Genomic DNA, 12,836 nt, shown 5'->3' with positions numbered 1-12,836 from the left:
AGCAGCGGCTAAAGGAAAGATAAGTGTGCCAAGCCACCTTAAAAATTGGATCCCAGTCAGAGTAGGCCTTATAAACTGTGAGCCATGGAAATTTTTTTTTTGTTATTATGCACCAAGAGCCTTGGCATATTCACTGCTCGCATTACGTACAAATTTATTCTGTTTTGTGTAATTCAGTCACAGCTAAAGACTGGTGTTGGCTAAAGTGATTTTGATATTAAGTTCCTGTTTGCTTTGGAGATGTGTGGGATTTTAAAATTTTCTTGTTATTTGATGGTTTATAGGTCTGTATTTTTCTTGTTTTAGCCCCAAATATCAAAGGCTTGGACAACAGACAATCAAAATAGGGATATGTTTGAGCAAGATTTCTCTATTAGGTGTATAAACTTCTGAAAATATGCTACTTAAGTTAATTCAGCTACTGTTGGTTTAATTTTCTGTCAAGCACTGTGATGTTGTTGGAAAGGGCAGGTGAAAGCATTTAGGAATCTGCTGGTAATAAAGAGTAGATAGTGCTTTCACTGTTCTGGAAAGCCATGGTTTGGGGACTGGGGGCTATGGTTGTTGTGGTGGGTTTTCTTTTGGCATTTTTTAAAGAATTTGGGATGCGTGGAATGTGCTGACAGTAGAACAAGCTGTTCTGGAGCAAGTGGAAAGCCTAGGTTCATGGTCTTTTTCTGATATCTTTTATGGGCTTTTCATAGTAAAGCTGACTTAATCAAAGAAGTTGCATTTTAAAGGTTAGACATTGAAAACAGAAAATGAAACTTAGAGTATTTTTAGTGTAAGCTTCTATGTATTCTGTTAGTAGTGACCTACTGTCTGAAAAGAGGAAACCAAGAATACACAAGCCAGAAGCTGAAAAAATTTGACCCTGAAATCATATAATATCCTAGTAGCGAGAGTGACTGAAATTGTTACAGATTCTCATCAATCTGTTACATTTGCTTTTTGCAGAAGTTTGAAAGGATAGAGGTCTTCTCTTGAGAGGAATTTGTGTATACCTCTCAGAAGAAAGTATTCTGTTCAGCATAGGTGAAGAGGAAATGAGACTTAAGATTCTTCTGGCCTTGAAATCTGCGGATATGAATATGTATCCTTTTCCTTCTTTGGTCCATGAACATTTAAAGTTTGAGTAATAGCTATTATAATAAGCCCTCAGGGCTTCAGTTGCCTATAGGCTCAGGAAGAAATTATTTTCCACATGTGTAATTTGGCTTCTTGGCTGCTGATTTGTGCAGTGGAAGATCATGCTGTGGCGGCTGAAATGCTTCCTACCCCAAATATTATGTTGTGCCCCTCTTGTAGCAGTCGCCAGTCATGTCACAGGGATGACTGAAATAGCACAGGCAAGAGTTGTTAATTTGCTGCATTTTACTATTCCAGAGTATTAAAGTATTGGCTACAGTATTAGACGGGTAATGGACCATGATGGTATCTGCTTAAGGTTTGGGAAGAAGTTTTCCCAAGGGAAATTGTTAGGGGCTTAGCAGAAGACAGTCATCTTCCTCTGTAGCATGGGGAATGGTTCACCTAATAAAGCATGCCCAAGTGACCTCATACTTAATTACTTACAGTGACTTTGCACATTGGTAATAACCTATTGTCTATTGGTGACATAGGTATTTTGTGTAAAAGGGCAGTAAAAACTGGTTTTGGGCTTGCATTGCAAAGTTCGTGAACTTGCTTAGGTCAGGTAGCACAAATGCAAAAGATGAGCAACTGCTTCTAATTCTGGAATGGGTAAAAAAGGACCCACAAGGGCACTGTCAGCATTTCACTTTGAAGAAAACTTTGTCCTCTCTGTGGTCCATGTTGGATGGTTTCAGAGCTGCTCTTAGAGGGATTCGGGTGACTCTTTATGACTCGTCAGTGGAGGTTTTTTAAAATGTAATTAGTTTTGCCTCATTTGAATGAGGTGGCTTGTTGTTTCATCCTGAATGGAGAGTCTGAGAAGCCAGTTGCAAAAACAAGCTTTCATCTCATGAAGGTATATGTATTTACTTGCCATTTCCTTGCTTTGATGAAATAACCAATAAAGAGAAACACTTGAAAGGCTTGAAAGTTAGTCTAAACCAAAATGGAAGGTATAACCACAGCAACTTCATCACCACCTCGGTTGAGATGTGTCTGCCGTGAAATGGACAGCAGCCAGACTTTGCAGTGCATCTGACTTCACCTGGCACTGTCATCTGCTCTCTGAAAACATTTCTTAAATGATATCATGATGAATAACACTTCTATTTAACAGTGTTATCCACTCAAAATGTTCTGTAACATCTGTTGCTTTGTTCATAACTCATTGTAAAGATGGAACAATTAAAGAGTGGCTGAAAAAGTGTTTGTGGCTTACAGAAGGTCTGTCTGAATTCAAGATGCTTGGGTAGAAAGCTTGGACTAATTTCTGGGGGCTTCAGTGCATATTATCCTTGTGAAAGAATTTTTGCTGCTTTCTGCTCTTTGTACTTGTGGTGCATCATATTTAAATCAGGGGGAAAAAGCCTCAGAAATATGAACAATTTGTGATTAGATGAAATAGCCTTCTATGCTTTGCTGGTTGTTAATAGATCATTTATATAAGAAGTTGTTTTCTAATGGCTTTTTTTGTTTGTGTCTGATGCCACAATCAAATGCTGTGCATTCTCTGTTTGCAAACTAGAGATCTAGACAGCAATAGAATGCCAAAAAATCCACCTTCAGAGGTGCAATTCCTTTTGATTATTAGGAAGATTTGCTTGTATCTATAATTTTTTAATTATGATTGCTGAACTTCCAATATATCAAATATATGAGAAAATATAATTTAATTCTATATTTCTCCCCAAGTTAAAAATTGAGAATTTCCCTTCTGTTCTAGTTAATCTGTAATTTGGGGTTCTTGTGCAGAGGATAAGCATGACAGTTCTCTGAAATCACGATTAACTGTCATACTCTGCGTTTTAAGCTAACGTGTCAAAGCTTCATTTTCTTACATCTTGCACTGCAATACACTTAGCCTTTTTTCAGTGATTTTAAAACCAAAATTCAACCATTAAATGAATGTCTTGCATCATATGTTTTGCCAGTTAAATTAAGAAGAGTTCACTTGTTCTTTGGCCTGGCATTAAACTTTAAACTGGCAGACCTATTCCAGTAATTTAATTTTTAAAAGCCCAAAATTTCATAAACTGTGGGACTTGATTTTGTAACAGCTCTTCAAATGCTGTTTTGGTTTGTTTGGGTTTTGTTGTTTTGTTTTGTTTTTTTTTTTAAATCTCTTGCCCTATGTTCTGTATAGCTCTTCAGTATAAATGATTGACCAAACTCCTGATTCTTGGATCAGTGATTGATTTTTGTTTATTTTGAGTAACATTGAGGTAATAGCAATAAGCACACACAAAAAAATACTAACTTATTGCTGACACTACTGACTAGGACTTCTCATGGCACTGTACATATTGCAGTGTCAGTGTAAATATTGCAGGGCATGTGTTGTTTATGAGCTCCCCCTTTCTCCTCTGTGGTGATTCTCACACTCCACCTGAGCTGAGCTTTCTCAGCCTGTGCACATTAGAGTTCTGTGGTATGGTAGCTTGAAAAGTAATTATATAAAACTTTGTTGTTTAGGGATCTTTTAAATTTGTTTCAGGGGTTTTGCATACTAAAAGACTTTTGGAGATGATAGCAGCACTCTTTGTCTTATATTAACTTTTACTTTGGGTCATATGAAAGCAGGGTTGTGGAGCTTGTGCCTTTAAGGTGAAGGTATAGAAATGTGTGGGGAAGTCAGGGATGCAGAATGGGATTTGCAAACAGTGATATGTTAAGTAGCATAGTGAGTTTTGGGTACTGAGTGAGGTGTCACCAAAGCAGCCAGCGAGGAAATGTTTGGGACAAATATATGTCAAAGCTAATGTTTCTCTATGTGGTAGGTGCCTTTACTACTGTCTGCCAAGAGTGCTTTTTGTTTTCTAAAAGTACTGAATTTTTTTTGTTAAAAGCATCATAGAGTGGCATTGTTGGTGGTGTCATAATAAACAAAGCTTCAAAGTGGGAGATAAAGGTCTAAGTCTCCTTTTTCAGACTGGGATTCAAAATCCATCTTCCAGAAGCAAACAGTGTACTTCTGTGTGCTGGGAAATCTTTAATTTCTTCCTGTAGAAGTTGTTCCTCTTTGTGGAAAGAGAGGAATGTTATCACTCTCTACTTCATCTAGTATGAATGGTATGAGGTAAAGACAGTCATGGAAAAAGGACATAGGATTTATTTACAGAACATTTTTTTTAATACAATTTTCTCATTTGAGATTGCTGCTGCATTTTATTCTAAAGACCTCCTTTGTGTGTGTGAGTAGATTTTTTGGGGAAAATGTGGAACTCTTTGAACCTTTCTTTCCTCTTTAAATCATACTCATTCTTGTACAGATTATTATATTTTACAGGAAGGGCAATGCCCTTATTTCTTTGTCTTTAGAAAAAGTTGCATTCCCTACATTTTAAGGGGAATTGAAAAACAATTGCCTGACCAAACATGTAGAGGAAATGAGTGGAGTGTTTGAGGATCCTCTATTTGACTGAGGCATGAACTTTTCATGGAGTTTAGTCTTATGGTACAAACACTTCTAAACTGTTTCAAATTTTAATGTTCCCGTCATGATAGAGCAGATTGTTGCCATGCCAAGGATTAGGCTGCAGTGTGAAGGAGGCTTTCCAGATGTACAGTAAAGATTATTGGTGTGTAAATGAAACAGAAATTCTGTTTGTGTCTGAACTCTTTGTGAGCTTAGATGTATGAAACTCATTTGTTCAGGTACCCAGCCTGTCATATTTGTTGAAGTATGGAGTTTGCTGGGTACAGTCACTCTTTCTTGAGACCCTAGAAGAAGTTGTTCGCTTTGGAGTTTAATATTTTTAAGGTAAAAGACTAATTTGCCAAGTATGGTACTTCTCAAGCACGTTAGTGTCACAGACTTGTGTTTGTTATTTTGGTAGATTATGCATTATTATTTTGGGTTGTCATAGCTCTGTCTACAAAATGAAGATGTTTAAATTTTTTTCTGATTTAGTAACAAAATGGGGTTTTGTTACATTACTTAGTTTTTTGTTTTTCTTTGCAGCTTTCATCCAGTCGGATGGCATAATAGAAATGCTACGTTTTGATGAAGGAGACCTATTGCAGGTATGTAGTCTGAGTAAATCGTCTAAACCAGCAATGTTGCATCTTTTTGATAGCTGCTTTTTGAACTCATGGGTTTGTGGAGCTCTGAAAACAAGCAAGCATTCAGCTCAAGTCCACAGAGCCTTTGAACTTTCTAGTTGCTTTCAACAGTATGCTTCAGTGTGGCCAGAGGTTCTGGTTCCTTGATGTTTTGTATTGGGAAAACTCGTGGGTTTTACCATAGGTTCTCTCCCAGGTTCTTCTTTCTTTCTCAGAAAAATTGGGGGATACTTTGTGTTTAAGGCTCATCTTGATCTTGAGTTGAGATGCAATTGGCTAACTCATCAGCAGGAGCTGCAAGTGTTGCAAGATTCCCAAGACAAAAGGCAGTTCTTGGGACCAAGTTACCACTGGGTTTAAAGAAATTCTAATTACTGCCGTGAAGTAATTACTGTTGCAAATAGTTGTTTTTCGTGTATGATGTTGCCATTTCTGTCAGTTCTCTTTTGGTCTGAGTCAAAACAGGAAAAATGTTAATTTTAAAGAATATATGCTGAAATTTTGAGATGATGCTAGTAACTAGGATGACATACATAGCAACATGGCTTGATACTAGAGCTGCATAGCTGCGAAGTTCTATTGACTAGGATTTCATATGCCTGTATTTTGTGGATTGTATGTGTGTTGAGAATATTTTTCTTAAAATTCCTTGATGGTGATAGTCTACTACTTGAAAGGGAGTAGAGGAGTTACCAGTGCAGTGCTTGATTTATAATTCTGTCTCCTGTGTAGTTGAGAAAAGTCAATATATGCATCAACATATTACATGTTTCAGATTTATGATGCCTTTTTTGTTTTTTCCTTGCCTACCAAGTTGTTTAGGTTAGTTTTTTTTCTTTCTTCAATCCTTGGTCCTTAATGTAACTCAGGAATATCTTACTGTCGATGTTAAGACTGTAATGTCCAAGAGTAAGATGCTCCAAAATTATGTAAACTGGCTAAAGGAAACATTGCAGTTAAAAACAAATAAGAAACCCCCACTACAAACCCCTCAAAAAACCCTCCCAAACCCAAACACCCTACCAAACAAGCAAACAAAAAAGCCTCAGGTTCTTTATTAGCCAGTTGTTCAGCTGTCATGTGCTAAACATATTGTCATAGTACATATCTGTGTATAGGTTTATGTTTGGATGTGTAGAGTGGTAGAAGTTTTCCATATAGTGGCTACAGTTTCAATTATTAAAGCTTTCAACTGTGAATATTTCTTTAACTTGCTTGAAGATACCACATATCACCACAAATAGAAGGAAAAAACCCACGAGACTCAGTTTATTTTCTTTTACACACTCTACTAGAACACATTTGGTTTAATAAAATCAACATATATCATTGGCCCAGTGTTTAAGGTAAAGATGATAGATGATGGGTAGTTGCATTCACTCATCTGTAAAGTGTTCCTTTCTCACCAGGATTATTTTTTAAGCTAGTTCAAATTAATCATAAAAATCTGTAATTATCTTACTTATTTTAGCACTATATTAACCACTAGTTCTTAGACTAGAAAGTAGTGGTACTGCTGTGAGCCACTCAATAAGTCTTATCAAGATGGGAAAGTAAAAGAATTGCTAATTATACTAACCATTGCAAGATGTAGAAATATTATTATGGTGGGACAAATTCAAGCAATTCTGCATTGGGCTGCCACTTCCCTTAATATGTTGCTGAATGTTTTATTTAAAAGAAAACAAGAGAGACAAAATTTCTGATAAGTGGTTTGTATGTTTTATGTTATGGTTGTGGCTCTTAAGCCAAACATACCTACATAAGTGAAACCACTTCCTTTTAATGCAAAGGATAGCGTATATTGTTTTCTCTAGCTTAAAAATTATTTGGGTATTTTCATGTAGATATTAATATGGTGACATCTTGTGACTGCTTCCTGGAATTAAAAAAAAAAGGCAATTACACTGTTGTGAAACTAGACTTATGTCTTGTGAACAGCAGTTTACTAAAGTTTTAAACCTACTGTGATGTCACTGGCTGTTTCTCTTTGGACCTTTCCATAAGCTTTCACAAATGTCTGTTTTTCATTACAAATACTATGATATAGTAGTAAATCAGTATTGTCTAATGTTATGGCACCTTCAAACAAATGGTTTGGGCTTTTTTTAATATAAAAAAATAACGAATTCAGTACATAAAGGGATTAATAATCATTGTGATATCAAAGCCATCTCCAGTCGTGGTTTATCTCCACTTCCCCCAAGATTCTGATATCTTCAGAGCGGAAGCAAGCTTTTTCTTGTTTGAAAGTTGCTTTACAAGTAAAGTAAATCAAATGCCAAGCCTTGAATAATTATATTTTTAGGGATTCCTGCCACTTCCTTCCAGTTACTGTGAACCCTCTTGATAATGGTTTTTTGTACTAATTTGGAGTACATACTGTTGGTAAAATACTCCTTATGTCTTTCAATCACACTAGGAATTCCATTGTAAAAATGAATGTGTTGAAAAGTTTTGTTTGACCAGTCTGACTGAAAACCACTATTTATTGAAAGAGAATAAATCTTTAAATATTTAAGTAGAAAAGCATTTCATTGGTAAAAATAAACCGACAATGGAAATTTCATGAGCTCATGCTACTGGATAACTAGCAAAAGTAGAGACTGTACTCTCTGGGTGTGGACTTACAGTTTGTGGTTTAGAAAGTGCTATACTGTGTAGTTCAACCTTCTGAGAAAAGTGAGAATTCTATTCTTTAGCATATGTTCAGATTAAAGGTCTGTATCTAAATAAATTTATGCTAGTTCTGCCTTTGGATTAAATCAAAATAACGAGGGAATTTCTTAATTCTGTCTATTCACATGAATTGGTCCCTTTAAGAGCTCAACTTTTTGAACTCAAATAATTAATTTAGATCCTGAATATAGGGTAATAATAGTATTAATGTAAATGCAGTGTAGGGTTTGGGGTTTTTTTCAATAGCAGATGGTTTGCAGATGTCTGTATAGTTGCTTGGCACTTCAGACTCATAGACTTGGTTAATTGTAAAGGACCTTGGGAGATCATGTATTCATTTTTCAGGTGGTGTTGTGTGTAGATGGGCTATGCCTGGCAGGTGCTTGACTCTTCTGTTCTTAAAACACCTAGAGAAGTATGTAAGTTTCATGCCTAAGCTGGTTTTACTGCTGCTTTTTTCTCAAGGGCATGTGTACTTGGGTTTTTTTTAGGTTGTTTTGCCTCTTCATCATGATAATTTTGTGCTGAAATCTATCTGGAGCTTCTTCATGCAAGTTTTTTACAACACTCTAAATTGACTGGATTTTTATTTGTCACTGCTGAAAGTGTAGCATTTATTTGAGACATTGTGCTGAGAGAGAGGACAGAGTAGTTCCTTCCCTGTCTAGTAATGCTTGTTTTAGTAATGCCAAAATGAGTAGTAAGTTTTTGACAGCATTTTTTTTGCTCATATAGTTTGTATTTCACTGTGCTTTCCAAGCACATTGTTTTCTTTAGTGTGCTGTCAGTTATTCCCTTCCCAGTTTTACATTTAAGCTCTCCTTCAGCTGAACTTTGCTACATCAGTGTCAGGCCATCCCCTCCATGTGTCGTCCTGATTATTTGAACCCTTGTCCAGACCTGACAGATGCTTCATGTCTCTGGCAGTGATGTCATCTGCAACAATTAGGAGAGCTGAAATAAACTACAACTGTTACTTTTAATAATTTGTCCTTTCATGTTAAGCCAACATACTAGCTCACTTTTTGAGGACTTTACTTTGAAAAATGAATGGTAAAGGAAAATTTATTTTTCAGAGCAAAGTTTTCTTTTTTTTTTTTTTTTTTAGTTAATAAATGACTTTCCTTTGTCCTTCTATTTGTTATTAGAGCTTTTGCCTTGGGTACCTAATATTCTTCTGGCCAGTGTAGTTGGGGCCACTATTTTATAGAATAATTAAATATTTTTTTTTTAATGCAGACTGTTTGGAAAGTACTTCTGCTTGTGTAGTAGTATTTTTAAAGTAGTGTATTGCTAAAATGAGAAAAGAAAGTGGTAAGACTTTTCAAATTATCTTATCGTGAATCTGCCGCAGTAGTCATAAGTGTTTGCAACCATTTCTTACAGGTAAGTTCCTAGAAATTATTTTACTGATAATTGCTGGTTTGCAGAATAGCTGAAATACTGGGAATAAAGAAAGCCTGTGTGCTTATATATACTTAATACATATTTGCTGTCTTTGTTCATAAATTGCTGTAAAGTGCTTGCTACAGAGACTGATAGTGAGAATTGCAATGGTCCTGCATGACAAAGAGGCAGGATCTTAATATGACTTGCAGTGGCTTCTGAAGACATGGAACCGAATTACCTTTGTAGGACTCAGCTGTGTTGGTCTCTTACTGATGGAAGTTTAGTATTTTCTGCATGATCTCTGCTTCATTTTCAGTGGTACAGCAAAGAATTCTCTTAACACAAGTAGCAAGCTTTCAATTCCTGTGTATCAGCAATAGTGTTTTCAGGGAGTAAAGTCTAAGCGTATTTTTTAATTAACTCAAATTTTCATATTGTATGTAAATCCATTTTTTCGTATTTTATATTCATTAATTCATTCAGTAATTTTCATATTGTATAAAAATATTTTTAAAGGGATTTGATGTGATCTCCATTGATATTTCTGTAGCCAAAGTGTTAAGAATACAGGCTTGTAGGTGAGCAGTAAAGTGGCTGGACCATTGACCTTGATGGGTGTATTCTACAGGACAGAGTTCAGCTGGCAGTTGGTTACCTGTGATGGAACTTGCAACTGAGGACAGCATTGCTCAATGTTGTCTTTAGCAGCCTGGTTGGTGGCATGGAGAGTACTCTCAGTGAGTTTAGAGATGATACCAAATTGGCCAAAGTAGCTGTTACACTGGAAGGCAAGGCTGCTATTCAGCCTTCCTTCGGCAGGCTGAACCTCGTGACCTTCAGCTCAGACAAATGCAAAGCCTGCACCTGAGAGGGAACACCCCTGTGTGACAGGATGGGCTGGGCTGTGACAGCAGCGCTGCAGAAAAGACATGGGGGGGTTCTGGAAGAGAACAGGTTGACCATAAGTTGTCCATGTACTGTTGTAGCAAAGACAACTGCCAGCCTTCTGAATTGTGAACAAAGGTGGACCCAGAAGATAAAGGGTGTGATTTTGCCCCCTCCTGTGAGACTGCAGCTGAGTATTGTGTCCAGTCTGGGCTACCCAATGCGAGGAAGGCACTGACGTACTGGAGCAGGCATAGCAGAGTAATACAGGATGGTCAGGGGCTGGAAGGCTTCTCATGTTAGGATATATTTTTTCAGCTATTAGGATAAAAGACCAAGAGGAAAACTGATTTCTGAATTAACAGGAGCCAGATTTTTCCTGTGTGCTGTGGAAGGATGAGAAGCTTTGGACACAGCTTTGGATTCCCATACAAGAAAGAAAAACCAACACTTTTAAACTTGAGGATGTTCAAACACTGGACCAGGTTATTAAAAGAAGTAGAATTTCTATCTTTTAAGATACTGAAAACATGGTGCTCCAAAGCTCACCTGCACTTAGGAGACCACTGAGCAACAGCTGACTAGATGGCCTCTGGAGCTTTCTTTCCCACGTGTGTGATTTTATAACGGAGTAAGAGCCATCCTAGTTCATTGCCGTGGCCTGTGAGCAGCTGAAGTTCTTCTGCGTCTTGTACTGGAAGAGTTGCCATCCCCAGGCTTTAGATTAAAAATAATTGGTGCCCAGGAGTGACAGTTGTAAAGCCAGTGTCAACAGCATGTGTTGCATCAGCTACAGTCAAGTGATGAGGTTTTTATTTCCTTATATGAGTTTGGGTCATGAAAGACCAGGGCAAGAATGACTTCAGTCCACTTTCAGCTACCTTTCAGATTACAGCATTCGTTTTTTCATTACCTTAAGCGAGATATAACTCATTAATTAAGTTTATTTTAATTATAATAATTATTAGCATAGAGCTCATGAAGATTTAAGAACAATGAAGATTTAAGCTGCCGTTTAGGTATCACTTTTGTAGCTATCTCTCAACATTTAGTTGCAAGCAGCACATACCTCTGCTACAAGAAGGAACCAGCCTTACTATGAAACAATGTGATGTAAAATGTTCGGAGTCTTTCGGACTGCAACAGCCTTTAAATTGGTGTGGCTACTCTCTTGTGTAGGAATATAGAAAACTTTGGTTGTTGAGAATTTTGTTAATATTAAAGAAATATATTTGGTGTTGGAAATCCCTGATCTTGAACCCCAAGAGGGTCTGCCTCCTTACATTGCCCCAAATATCCTTGTTGAAGACTTCTGAGCTCTAGTTTTGTTGCTTAAACATAGATAACCAGTGCTATTTGAGATGTCCTAGGCTGTCCTGGGCATCTACATGGACCTGGCAGATGTGGCACAGGGTGTAGGAGAAACTGTGTCCTTCTGGATGTCAGTCTGGGACCCGGCAGGCTGCCCTAGGACATTTATCTCAGGTGGCAGCAGATGCCTATGTTTCGATGACTGAATGTAGTGCTAGGTAATATGACCTCTTATCAAGAAGTGAAGAATAGCTATTATAACAAATTGTGAGACATTAAAATTAACTTTGTGGTTGTGACTGTTTGTTTGTTTAGTGGGATTTTTTGTTTTTATGTTCTGGCTGAGGTTAACAACCATGACTATTTCATTCGAGACGGCCTTCAGGCTGTGAGATACAGATTTTGATTCTCCATGTATGCAAGATTATTGTCTGGCGTCTTCCACAATTATACTGAGTCTTTAAAGTGTACTTTCTCCATGAAATCTGTCTTGAGAATATAACCCTGTGGAGAGAAACTATTCCTAAGTCTTGAAACTATGATGTTGGCTGACTGCCTTCAAATTTTCTAGCTCACTGTGTGCAAGTTTTTCAAGATCTTTATACTGAAATCCCTTGATTTATAGTTTAATCCTACTAGGGTTATATAAGAGATTAAATTAAGGCATGGTACTGTTAGGAGCAACAGCCTAAATGTTACCTGCCGTCTTTAAATTAAAAAAAAAAGAATTGAAAAAGAATCATCTATCTTCAAGTCTTGAACACAGCCTTTTGGGTGAAAGGATCATAAATGCCCAGTATTGGTAAAAGGGGTGATTTTTCCCTTTCTCACTTTTTCCTCGCTCAGTTGTATATTTCTACTGTTCTTTTGTGCTGACCTTAGCTATTGTTGTTAGGTATTTGGGTTGGGAAATGAATCCAATTGAAGGGGTTTTTTTCCTGTAACTTATCTTATTAAATGTCTTGAAATATAAATAGTGTACACATGCATCGTACTTTCTGATCGGTACATGTCAATATCTAATGCTTCTTCAGTACAGATAAGATTTAATAAATGTTTCATATAAATAATATTTTGCTAATTCTGCTCTTGTAGAATGTACCCTTTATGAAAGAAAAGAGGAAGCTGTATTTTTTAAAGAGCATGGCTATATTTCTCTTTACCTGATAAACCAACAGTATTAAGCAAAGCCTATACAATAAATAGTGGGTTGATCAGGTACATAGCTTTAGTTCCTGACAGTTTTGTGTAGTCACACAGGAAAAATAGCAGGCCAGACTGCAGTACAATAGGTCCACAATTATACCTGGAGATCTTTTTTTTTTTTAAACAGTGTTTAGGACTTGTAACTGAACACAGTTGTATGTTTTTGTTTA

General features: G+C 36.8%; 1 protein-coding gene across 1 annotated transcript in view; it reads left to right on the top strand.

Moving 5' to 3' along the window:
* Positions 1 to 12,836, top strand: part of TMEM131 (transmembrane protein 131) — a 93,829-nt gene that overhangs the window by 14,458 nt on the left and 66,535 nt on the right. Inside the window, 1 exon segment of the mRNA XM_030958867.1 lies at positions 5,096 to 5,157. Within this exon segment, the coding sequence (XP_030814727.1) occupies positions 5,125 to 5,157 (33 nt within the window). The 5' untranslated portion in view covers positions 5,096 to 5,124.

Source organism: Camarhynchus parvulus, chromosome 1 (genome assembly GCF_901933205.1).
Source record: "Camarhynchus parvulus chromosome 1, STF_HiC, whole genome shotgun sequence".
Lineage (NCBI taxonomy): Eukaryota > Metazoa > Chordata > Aves > Passeriformes > Thraupidae > Camarhynchus > Camarhynchus parvulus.
The sequence above is the reverse complement of the archived record's forward strand: the minus strand, read 5'-3'. Positions and strand labels throughout refer to the sequence as shown.